The sequence below is a fragment of the Pelodiscus sinensis genome, chromosome 3 (genome assembly GCF_052426305.1).
Source record: "Pelodiscus sinensis isolate ZL-2025 chromosome 3, ASM5242630v1, whole genome shotgun sequence".
Classification (NCBI taxonomy): domain Eukaryota; kingdom Metazoa; phylum Chordata; order Testudines; family Trionychidae; genus Pelodiscus; species Pelodiscus sinensis.
In genome coordinates this window covers 2,209,755-2,220,615 of record NC_143054.1, presented here as the reverse complement: position 1 = coordinate 2,220,615, position 10,861 = coordinate 2,209,755, and the positions used below count along the sequence as shown (strand labels likewise).

Here is a 10,861-nt window from a genome sequence, read left to right as displayed (position 1 = left end):
ATCACGCTGGGCCAATCCTTTAGAATCTATATCTTTATTACAAGAAAGAAAAGCATGAGAGTAAGGTTATTAAAGTACAGTACGTTACATGCACCGAATCTCCCAGTTCTCGATGCAGGCTCTAGCAGAGATGTTACAGCTGCTGGTTTAAAAGTCCTTATTGCACATCCTAGGATCAGGATGGGTTCACAGGTCTTCCGGGCTCTTCAATCCCTGCAGTGCTGCCTCTGGGATGAAGTGCTGAGCTGAGAACAAAATGGCATCGACCGCATGGCCTCTTTATACCTCCTTCCTGGCCTCTTCTTGTATGCAGCAAGTCACCTGGTCAGAGGCCAATCTCTATGTTCCCTGCTGGCTGCCCTCAGGTGACAAAACCCCATTCTTTGGGTGTGTCCATAGCCTATTGAGAGCCATTGTTCCACAGGGCTTTGCTACTCAGCCTGTCCATAGCCATGCTTAATCACATTCAGAGAAATATTCAGCTTCCACACAGATTACAGATTCCTACCTACACACACAGACATTATATACTCACATAAATAGCGTACATAAGATCAACAAACAATAAGCTCCCATTCAATACCCCACATGGCTCCCTTTCATACCAATTTCTGGGGCCAACACCCCCACCTAGGGGTTCAGCAGCGATCTGGCTGCTTCCCTCCAACTCAGTAATGTGACAAGGACCGAGAGAAGGAGCGCCAGGACCGAGAGAAGGAGCGCCAAGATTGAGAAAGGGATCGCCAGGACCGAGAGAGGCATCGACAGCATGAGCTGGCCATAGCAGAGAGGAGAACCGGCGGGGCCCCGGCTGCGCCAAGAGTGGATGGGCCCCAGGGTCCCGGGGCTGCTAGCCGCTTGGAGAGGCTCGTGGTGGCCCAATTGAAGGACATGGGCGACATAGACGGGTTCCTCAGCTCCTTTGAGAGGGCCTGTGGACTGCAACGGGTCCCCCCAGCTGACTGGCTGCAGGAGCTCATCCCCGCACTGAGCCAGGAAGCGGCCAGAGTGCTCAGTCAGCTGGAGGACCTACAGCCAGGGGATTACAACCGAGTCAAGGAGGCCCTGCTGCACAAGTTCGGGCTGACCCCCGAGATGTACAGGAAGAAGTTCCGGGGGGTACAGAAAGGGCCACGGGAGACCTATGTGGACCTGGCCTCCCGCCTGGCGCAATACGGCCGCAAGTGGGTGTCTGGAGTCGGAGCCCAGACCGCAGAGGAGCTGCTCAAGCTGGTCATGACGGAGCAGTTCTATGAAGCGTGCCCACCCAAACTGAGGCTGTGGCTCAAGGACCGGAGACCAGAGAACCCTCAAAGCTGGGAGGCTGGCGGACAAGTTCACAGAGAGCCGGTCTGGGGGTGAACGGGAATCGCAGTGAGAGAGGGAATCGCGCAGAGACCGGATCTCGGCTGAGCAACAGAAAGAGTCACCTACGAGGCGAGCCCAAGAGACAAGTCATCTGCGCCCCATAGAACCAGCCAGGGCTTGGACAGAGACAGCCCAAAGCCTTACTTGCCATCGCTGTGGGCAAAAAGGCCACAAGAGGGCTCAGTGCACCAGGTCCCATGACCTGGGACTTTCCAGGGTTAACTGGCTGGGGCTGGGAGAAGGGCAGGCTGCCCCAGAGGCAGGGGCTGGCAGGCAAACCTTAGCTCAGAGTGCCTCATGGGACGCATGGAGCCAACCCCAGGCAGCAGGGTGACTGGGTGGAGGCAGGGAGCAAGGGGCGAGTGCGTGGTCTCGATTCCCCACTGGGGAAAGGCCTGGGGTTAGCCTGGGAGTGGCTCTGCCCCAACACAGGCAGGGGGCCGGCGCAGCCCCCTAGGAGCCATGGCTCCCCACAGGGACCTGTACCCGGCTCCGGCCTCTCAGCGCCCTGCTGGCCTGCTGTGCCAGCCATGCTCTGCGTGAGCACAGGCCCGTGGCGGCCCGGTCCATGGCCCGGCGCCTGGACAGACCCCCCACCAGGCATAGCTTGCCACCACGTGTAGGGCTGGGGCGCCGGCTCTAGCACTGTCCAGCTTGTCCCACAGCCCCGGGCTGCCCCACATGGCACAGGGGCCCACATGGCATGGGTGGGCTGCCCCACACGGCACAGGGGCCCACATGGCATGGGCATGGGCTGCCCTACATGGCACAGGGGCCCACATGGCACAGGCAGGCTGCCCCACACGGCTGCCCCACACAGCATGGGCATGGGCTGCCCCACACTGCGCAGGGGCCCACACGGCTGATTCAAGATACACTCAAGTGAGGTGAGGGTGGGGGCTGCCTGTGGCCACCTGCTGCCGGGGGGGCATGTCTCTCCAGGGAGGGTCCCCTGTACCATCTGGCGGCAGCTCTGGCCCAGACCCACATGCACCCAGAGCTGAGTCACCCCACGGCTTCCAAGGCCCCATGGAGACCTGGGCAGGGGGGAGGGGGAGGCACAAGGCTAGGTCCATTGCAGGGAAACTCGGAGGACGTGGCCAGCAGCCCAGGACACCCCGTCAGGGGCCTGGCGGAATGAGAGACCCGGAGGCAATCCTGACTCTCCCGCTTGCAGAGGCGTCCTCAGGCCCTGTGGCGCGGCCGCCCGCCCCGCGCTGTGGGACGCAGCCCTCCCAAGGGCCAGTGGGTCGGCTACCAGCGCGAGCGCACAGCTGGTGAGCTGGGCAGAGGATGACGCCACATCTGGGCTGGGGAGCACTGGCAGGAGGCGAGAAAGTGGGACTAGTTGGTGTGCCTCAGTTTCCCCCACATGCAGCATTGTTACCCGGTGCATGGAAGTGGAGCACTGGCTGCCTGGGCAGGCTGAGACCCCGCTGTGGGCGTGTCTGGGCCTGGGCCCCCGAGCAGCACAGCTTCGCGAGACGGCGGCAAAGCCCAAGGCCGGAGGCAGAAATCCACCAACCCTTGCCCCAGCGAGCCGGGTGCTGTGGAGCAGCAGGGCCACGTGGGCCGGCGTTCGAGGCGGGTCGTCCCAGCACTGGCGCTGTGGACAGGCCAGGCTCTAGGTGCCTTAGCTCCCCGCCCAGAATCTCCGATGTGCCCAAGCTGTTCTTGCCTCTATCCAGCTGGTCCCAGCCCAACAAAACTCCCCTGCCGTGTCTGTGCGCCTTCCCCCTGCCCCCACTGCGCCCCCTGTGCTGTTACTGGATTTGGAGGTGTACAGGGCACCGCTGCCCCCGTTCCACCGACCATGGGCCGCGTGGTCACGGGGGCGTCTGCCACGGCCGCAGAGGCGCTGGGTCTGGGTCTGCTGCACCGGTGCCGCTTTCCTGGTGGGGGGGGGGGACGCTCTGAGCAGGGCTCTGGGGCCGTTTCACCGTTTGCTGCTGGCAGACCCCACCAGGCCTCGCCCTCCTGTGGTGCCGGTGGCAGCGCGTGGCCAGCAGCGCGTCACCGACACCGCCCTCCTGGGGGCTGGGCCGGGGGCTTCGCTGGGACCCTGCAGCCGGCAGGTGCCCGGGCCGCAAGGGGCTGTCCGGCCTGGAGGGGCCCGGCTCTCGCGCCAAACTCCGTCTCGGGAGGCGCCGCCCAGCGAGAGCAACGGGATTCCTGCCCCGTGGGCAGGGGAAGGGGCCCTGGGGCTCCTCTGGTGCCGTCTGCGCTCCCGCCCCTCCCGCCAGGAGCAGCTCCGCTCTGAGCGGGGCCCGGAAGGGCTGACGGCCCGGCCCAGGGCGAGCGCCAGAGACGGGTCAGACAGCAGCTTGTCCACCCCCCACACGCCTGCACCAGGCACCAGGCAGGGGGCATCTAGCACGAGCCATGGCCCAGAGGGCAGGCAGCGGCTGGCGCCCGTGGCGCGGTGTGTGGGCAGACTCCTGGGGGGAAGGAAGGGGGTGCGTGGCCAGGCGGCGGAAGGGAAGTCAGTAGGCGCCGTTCAGGCTGCTACTACAGCCACGAGCCTGGTAAATACGCAGGGGTGGATGTGGCACAGAGGAACTGGCACCAGGCAGGGGGCATCTAGCAAGTGCTACAGGCAGGCGCTGGGGGGAGGCAGGAGAGGGAGGGGGCCGATCATCTGGAAACAGGCTGGGCTGAATGGAAGGTGTCTGCCCAGCAGGGCGTTGCGCGGCGTTGTGCCGGGGGCTGTGGGTTGGCAGCGCTGTGGCTGGCGGGCGAGGGGCGAACAGGACCTGGCCGCCTGTGGCAGGATGAGCGAGCTACGTTGGGCACGCGGCCGGCCTGTGCTGCATGGTTTGGGCTATTTGTAAAACAGCCAAGCGGCTGGGCGCAGGCCCCTGGGTGACGGTTGTGCAGGATTCATCTTGGGGGTGCGGAAGGTCGCCGGCTGTAGCCCGGTGCTGGCCTGGTCCCAGGCATGGGGCCTGGTGGGGACAGCAAAGCGAGCCAGGCGAGGCTCAGTGATAAGGCTGGGGCGTCCCACACAGCAGCTATGCATGGCTATCGGGCCGGTTGAGCGTGGCTAGTTCGCTGCAGCTGTAGCCGCTCCAGGGGGTAAGAGATCCAGGGGGACAGCTGGTTCCTGCTGTGTAGGTGGGGCTGCTAGACCCGGACAGCCCAGGGATTCCAGCTGGCTGGGGGCCAGATGATAAGCGGCCTGGAGTGGCTGTGGATGCACCAACCTTGGCAGAGGCCGGGGGCCTGGTGCCGGAGCGCCGGGGGCGTGGTGCCGGAGCGCCGGCGGAGGCCGGGGGCCTGGTGCCGGAGCGGAGGCCGGGGGCCTGGTGCCGGAGCGCCGGCGGAGGCCGGGGGCCTGGTGCCGGAGCGCCGGGGGCGTGGTGCTGGAGCGCCGGCGGAGGCCGGGGGCCTGGTGCCGGAGCGCCGGCGGAGGCCGGGGGCCTGGTGCCGGAGCGCCAGCGGAGGCCGGGGGCCTGGTGCCGGAGCGCCGGGGGCCTGGTGCCGGAGCGCCGGGGGCCTGGTGCCGGAGCGCCGGCGGAGGCCGGGGGCCTGGTGCCGGAGCACTGGCGGTGGGCTGAGAGTGATGCTCAGTGTGCAAGGTGGCCGTCGAAGGGAGCCTGCTGGCTGTTGTGCAGAACGCCTGGCCCTGGCGTGGGAGGAAAGGCGGCTGGTGGAGACGGTTTGTGCACAGGCGCCTGCTCAGGGTGAGGCGTTGGCAGTGCCTGGCTGGAGGCACCAGGGGAGGTGCTTGGCGCCAGTGACGGATGGTGCTTCAGCCAGCCCCCAGGGCTGGGGCCGGCCGCTCACATGGGCAGGGAGAGGGGAACCGCCCACAGTCCCGCCCTAGGCCCAAGGGACGCTGCTGGGAACAGGCCCAGGGTTGGCGCCGGGAGGTAGAACCACCCACACTCCAGCACTGCCCGGGCGCCTCAGGACAGGGCCAACGGACCAAGGGCCTGGTGCCAGTTGTGGCGCGTGGGCAGCAGACGAGGCCTTAGGCTCAAACTGTGAGAACGATCTTTAATGAGCAAACAAACATACGGCATGTCTCTAAAACTGGCCAGTACAGACTATCCAACAGGGAAGGGGGCTCCAGGCAGCCCCGCCACGTTCCTGCCACAGGCCTGGGAGCCTGAGCCCCTGCCCGACCGCTCCCACACCTCCAGTGCCCAGAACTCTCGCCTGGCTGCTCCCACACCTCCAGGGCCCAGAGCCAAAGCCCCCACTCGGCCGCTCCCACATCTTCAGGGCCCCGAGCCAAAGCCCCCACCCGGCCGCTCCCACAGCTCCAGGGCCTGGAACTCTCACCTGGCCGCTCCCACCCCTACAGGTACCAGCTAGTGGAAAAAGTGCACAAGTTACATTTCACATTTCACGCTACCCCAAAGGAACACGGCGGAGAAAGACAGGAGAAGTGGCTGGAGTCCACGGAGAACCGGTCCAGGCTCAGGGTTGCTGCTTGTTCTGGTTCTGCCGGCTGCAGATGGGGAAAGCACAGGAGGGTGCCGCGCAGGCGACACCGATTAGCACCATTACGGGAGAGGTGTGGCTTGTGGCGGGGCTCCCGTGGCCAGCACCCGCTTGGGAGCTGGATTCCTTGCCGCGTTGGGGTTCACTGTGGTGTCCGCATGCCCCAGTCTGTGAGCGCCTGGAGCAGCCTCTGCCCAGCATGCAGGGACGGGCTCCGACCTGCCCGTGAGACAGCAGCTAGGGCTGGGAGGGAGTCGCTCCTGGCAAGGCCTGAGCTCCGGGTGCAGCCACTGTCCGGACAGAGACCCTGCTCATCTCCGCCGGGCCCAGCCGACAGCCACGCGGCCGCGGCTACTCCTGGGTCTCTGCAGAGGGAAGGCCACGGCTGCAGCCAGGACGACGTCCCCAGGGGCTGGCCCCGGCCCTGGTGGGGAATGGCAGCCAGGCAGATGGGGGGGACCCGAGGGCTGCTTAGCAGCAGCATATAGGGACTCGGGGCCTCTTAGGGGCCGTGGCAGGTTCAGAGAGCAGGGACATCACACTGCTGGGGAGAGAACAGTGGGCTCCGGGGATCCTCCCCAGCCAATCAGCCACCAGCTACACGGAGCTGCCCCCCCCCCCCCCCAGCCCCTGGCTGCACGGAGCTGCCTCCTCCCCCCCCCCCGGCTGCATGGACCAGCCCCCGCCCCCGCCCCTGGCTGCATGGAGTTCCCCCAGCCCATCAGCCGCTGACTTGAGGGACACCCCCACGCCCAGTGGCCAGACTCTGGCTGGAGGGTGCCCTCACCTCTCCGGACTAGCTCCAGGGGAGCCCGGCAGCTGCCTTTGCACCAAGACTCTGCCTGGGCCTGTGGGCTGCGAGGGCCTTGGGGCAAGGACTGGCTGCGCCCTGGGGTGCGGCTCCCACGCGCCCAAGGGGGACGCCAGAGCTGGGCCTGCAGGGTAAGCAAGGGGTGCGGGAGCCCCCTCCCCTATCGGGTCTGAGGGCCCAGCACCCCACCGGCAGGACACACAGCTGATGAGCAGCCCGATGAGACTACAACAGGGAGGGAGGGAACAGGGCCAGCCCACTGGCATTACTGGGGGGGAAGTAACAGGGCCAGCTCACTGGCATTACTGGGGGGGGAAGGAACAGGGCCGGCCTACTGGCATTACTGGTGGGGAAGGAACAGGGCCAGCCCACTGGCATTACTGGGGGGGGAAGGAACAGGGCCGGCCCACTGGCATTACTGGGGGGGAAGGAACAGGGCCAGCCCACTGGCATTACTGGGAGGTTAGAGGGGGAGACAGGGCCAGCCCACTGGCATTACTGGGGGGGAAGGAACAGGGCCGGCCCACTGGCATTACTGGGGGGGGAAGGAACAGGGCCAGCCCACTGGCATTACTGGGGGGGGAAGGAACAGGGCCAGCCCACTGGCATTACTGGGGGGGAAGGAACAGGGCCGGCCCACTGGCATTACTGGGGGGGGAAGGAACAGGGCTGGCCCACTGGCATTATTGGGGGGAAGGAACAGGGCCAGCCCACTGGCATTACTGGGAGGTTAGAGGGGGAGACAGGGCCGGCCCATTAGCATTACTGGGGGGGAAGGAACAGGGCCGGCCCACTGGCATTACTGGGGTGTCAGAGGGGGAGACAGGGCCGGCCCATTAGCATTACTGTGGGGGAAGGAACAGGGCTGGCCCACTGGCATTATTGGGGGGAAGGAACAGGGCCAGCCCACTGGCATTACTGGGGGGGAAGGAACAGGGCTGGCAGCCCACTGGCATTACTGGGAGGTTAGAGGGGGAGACAGGGCCGACCCATTAGCATTACTGTGGGGGAAGGAACAGGGCTGGCCCACTGGCATTATTGGGGGGAAGGAACAGGGCCAGCCCACTGGCATTACTGGGGGGTTAGAGGGGGAGACAGGGCCGGCCCATTAGCATTACTGTGCGGGAAGGAACAGGGCCGGCTCACTGGCATTACTGGGGGGGAAGGTACAGGGCCAGCCCACTGGCATTACTGGGGGGGAAGGTACAGGGCCAGCCCACTGGCATTACTGGGGGGTTAGAGGGGAAGACAGGGCCAGCCCACTACCATTGTTGGGGGAGGGGTGGGAACAGGGCTGGTCCACTGGCACTGCTGGGGGGAGCATTCTGTCTCCAGGAAGCTTTGATTTTTCAAACTCCTCAACCTGGGGCCACTGGCAGGGGGTTTCCCTGGACTCATTCCCATGGCAACCAGCTACATGGAGGGGAGGGGGGAGATGCTCATTCACCTGAGGAACTCACCGCTTCCCCAAGGGGATGCAGAGCCACCACCCACCAAGCACAGCCTGGCCCCGGGCACTGGCCTAGGAGAGAACCCAGAAGTCTTGACAGTGCCCCCGCCCCACAAGAGGGTGTGTGTGTGGCTGTGCCTGTAGTCATGTAGTGTATAGTGCAACCCTATTCAGGGCTCTGTGTGTGTGTGTAAACATCCCCCCAGGGGTGTGGGTGTGTGGGTGTACAGTATAGCTCATCCCCACATAAAGGCCAAAGGGGATGTGGGGGGCTGTGTGTGTGGGGTAGCACATCACCCTGCAGGGATCTTGTGTGTGGGGGGGTATAGTGCATCCCCACGCAGGGTGTGTGTGCGTATAGTATAGCACACCCCCACACAAAGACCAGAGGCTATGGGGGGAGCTACGTCGGGGGTAGCGTAGCACAGCAGTCAGGGGCCCTTGCTTTGTGAGTGCTGGGGGTCTCGCCCTCCTCCTAGGACTGTAGCCCAGAGTCCCACCAGGGGCCCAGCCCTTCTCCTGCTTCTCCCCTAACGCTAACGACACAAACCACCTGGGATTATTTTCACGTGATGCACAAACAAGTCAAAACTCACTGATCCAAACCCAACGTGCAAACAGAAAAGGGAACGTAGAGGCGGCCCGCCCTCCCCCCGTCCGGCCCGGCCTGCACCAGTGCCCTGCTTGCTTGTGGCTAGCGGTGGATGCGGTAGGCCCTGGAGCCCGCTCTGCAGCCTGCAGAGCACGTTGCACGCGAAGGAGCTGGAGTGGTGCGCGGTGCATGGCCCTGCAGCGAGGGCCTGGCCTGCAGCCGCCTCCCAGCGGGTGCCACGGCCTGGCGGGACGAGATGGCGAAGAGCCATGCTGGACAACGTGCGGTGCTCCCGGTGCCCTGGGACATGGAGGCGGCGTGGCCAGGGCTTCTAGTGGGGCGGGGCCGGCGGGAGAAGTGGGGTGCTGCTGCTGCGTCCTTAGTTTGGGGACAGGTCGCCCATTTTACCAAATGCCGCTAGACCTGCCTCCGGGGGGAGCGAGAATCCGGGCCGAAGCTCGCTTTGGAACGTGGTCATCGATCTGAGAACCTGCAAGGAGGGCAGTAGAGCGTCACCGCGGTGACAGAGATTCCTGGGTGGCCCCGCCCCCCATCCCCCCACACACCCAGTCTGAGGACCCTGGCTGGCACCGCCTCCCTACCCCCCCAACCCAGTCTGGGGACTCCTGCCGGCACCCCCCCAAACCTCCCACACCCAGTCTGAGGACCCTGGCCGGCATTGCTCCCCCACCCCCGTCACTCAGTCTGGGGACCCTGGCCAGCACTGCCCCCCAAAGCCAGTCTGGGGATACCAGTCGGCAGCACTTCCCCTACCGCCCCCCCCATACCCAGTCCAGGGGGCACCCCCCCACTACCCCTGCACACCCGGTCAGGGGACACCAGCCAGCACCACTCTTCTACCACCCCCCCCCCACACACACACCCAGTCCAGGGACACTGGCCGGCAGTGCTTCCCCTACCGCCCCCCCACATCCAGCCTGGGCGCCCCGCTGGGCACTGCTCCAGTACCAACACCCCTGCACACCCAGTCTGGGGGCCCCCAGCCAACACTGCTTCCATATCACAGAATTATAGAATCACAGAACTGGAAGGGACCTCGAGAGGCATCAAGTCCAGTCCCTGCCCTCACGGCAGCACCAAGCACCATCTAGATCATCCCTGACCGGGGACTGTCCAACCTGCTCTTCAATATCTCCAGGGATGGAGATTCCACAACCCCTCTAGGCCACTTGTTCCAGTGTTTAACCCCCTGACAGGTAAGGAGTGTTTCCTAATGTCCAACCTAAACCTCCCTTGCTGCAGTTTAAGCCCCTTGCTTCTTGTCCTGTCCTCAGAGGCCAAGGAAAACAATTCCCCCCACCCTTCTTTGCGACACCCTTTCAGATAGTTGAAAACCGCTCTCCTGTCCCCTCTCAGTCTGCTCCTTTCCAAACTAAACCAGCCCAGTTCTTTCAGTCTTCCCTCCTAGCTCGTCTTCTTTAGACCTTTCATCATTTGTGTTGCTCTTCTTTGGACCTTCTCCAATTTCTCCACATCTTTTGTGAACTGCGGTGCCCAGAACTGGACCCAAGACTCCAACTGAGGTCTGATCAGCGCAGAGCAGAGCGGGAGAACGACTCCTCGTGTCTGGCTCACAACACTGCTGTTCATGCAGCCTGGATCAGGTTTGCTTTTTTTGCAACAGTGTCACCCTGATGACTCATATTTAGCTTGTGGCCCACTCTGATCCCTAGATCCCTTTCTGCAGGACTCCTCCTAGACAGTTGCTTCCCATTCAGGCTGTGTCTACACTGGGCCACTTATTCCGGAAAAGCAGCCGCTTTTCCGGAATAACTTGCCAGCTGTCTACACTGGCCGCTTGCTTTTCCGGAAAAGCAATGACGATCTACTGTAAAATTGTCAGTGTTTTTTCCGGAAAAACTATGCTGCTCCCGTTCGGGCAAAAGTCCTTTTCCAGAAAAGGGCCAGTGTAGACAGCACAGTAATCTTTTCTGCAAAAAAGCCCCGATCGCGAAAATGACGATCGGGGCTTTTTTCCGGAAAAGCGCGTCTACATTGGCCATGGATGCTTTTCCAGAAAAAGTGCTTTTCCGGAAAAGCATCCTGCCAATGTAGACACGCTTTTTCCAGAAATACTTATAACGGAAAACTGTTCAGTTTTAAGCATTTCCGGAAAAGGGTGCCAGTGTAGATGTAGCCTCAGTGTGAGAGACATGGATTGTTCCTTCCT

General features: G+C 63.7%; 1 protein-coding gene across 6 annotated transcripts in view; it reads right to left on the bottom strand.

Annotated features, from left to right (window-relative positions):
- Positions 1–5,353: 5,353 nt before the first annotated feature.
- DPYSL5 (dihydropyrimidinase like 5) overlaps positions 5,354–10,861 on the bottom strand; it is a 102,152-nt gene continuing 96,644 nt past the window's right edge. For all 6 annotated transcript variants that reach the window (XM_075914553.2, XM_075914552.2, XM_075914556.2 and 3 more), the window contains one exon: positions 5,354–9,160. In XM_075914553.2, coding sequence (XP_075770668.1) covers positions 9,075–9,160 — 86 coding nt within the window. In that variant the 3' untranslated portion in view covers positions 5,354–9,074. The remainder of the gene's footprint in view (positions 9,161–10,861) is intronic.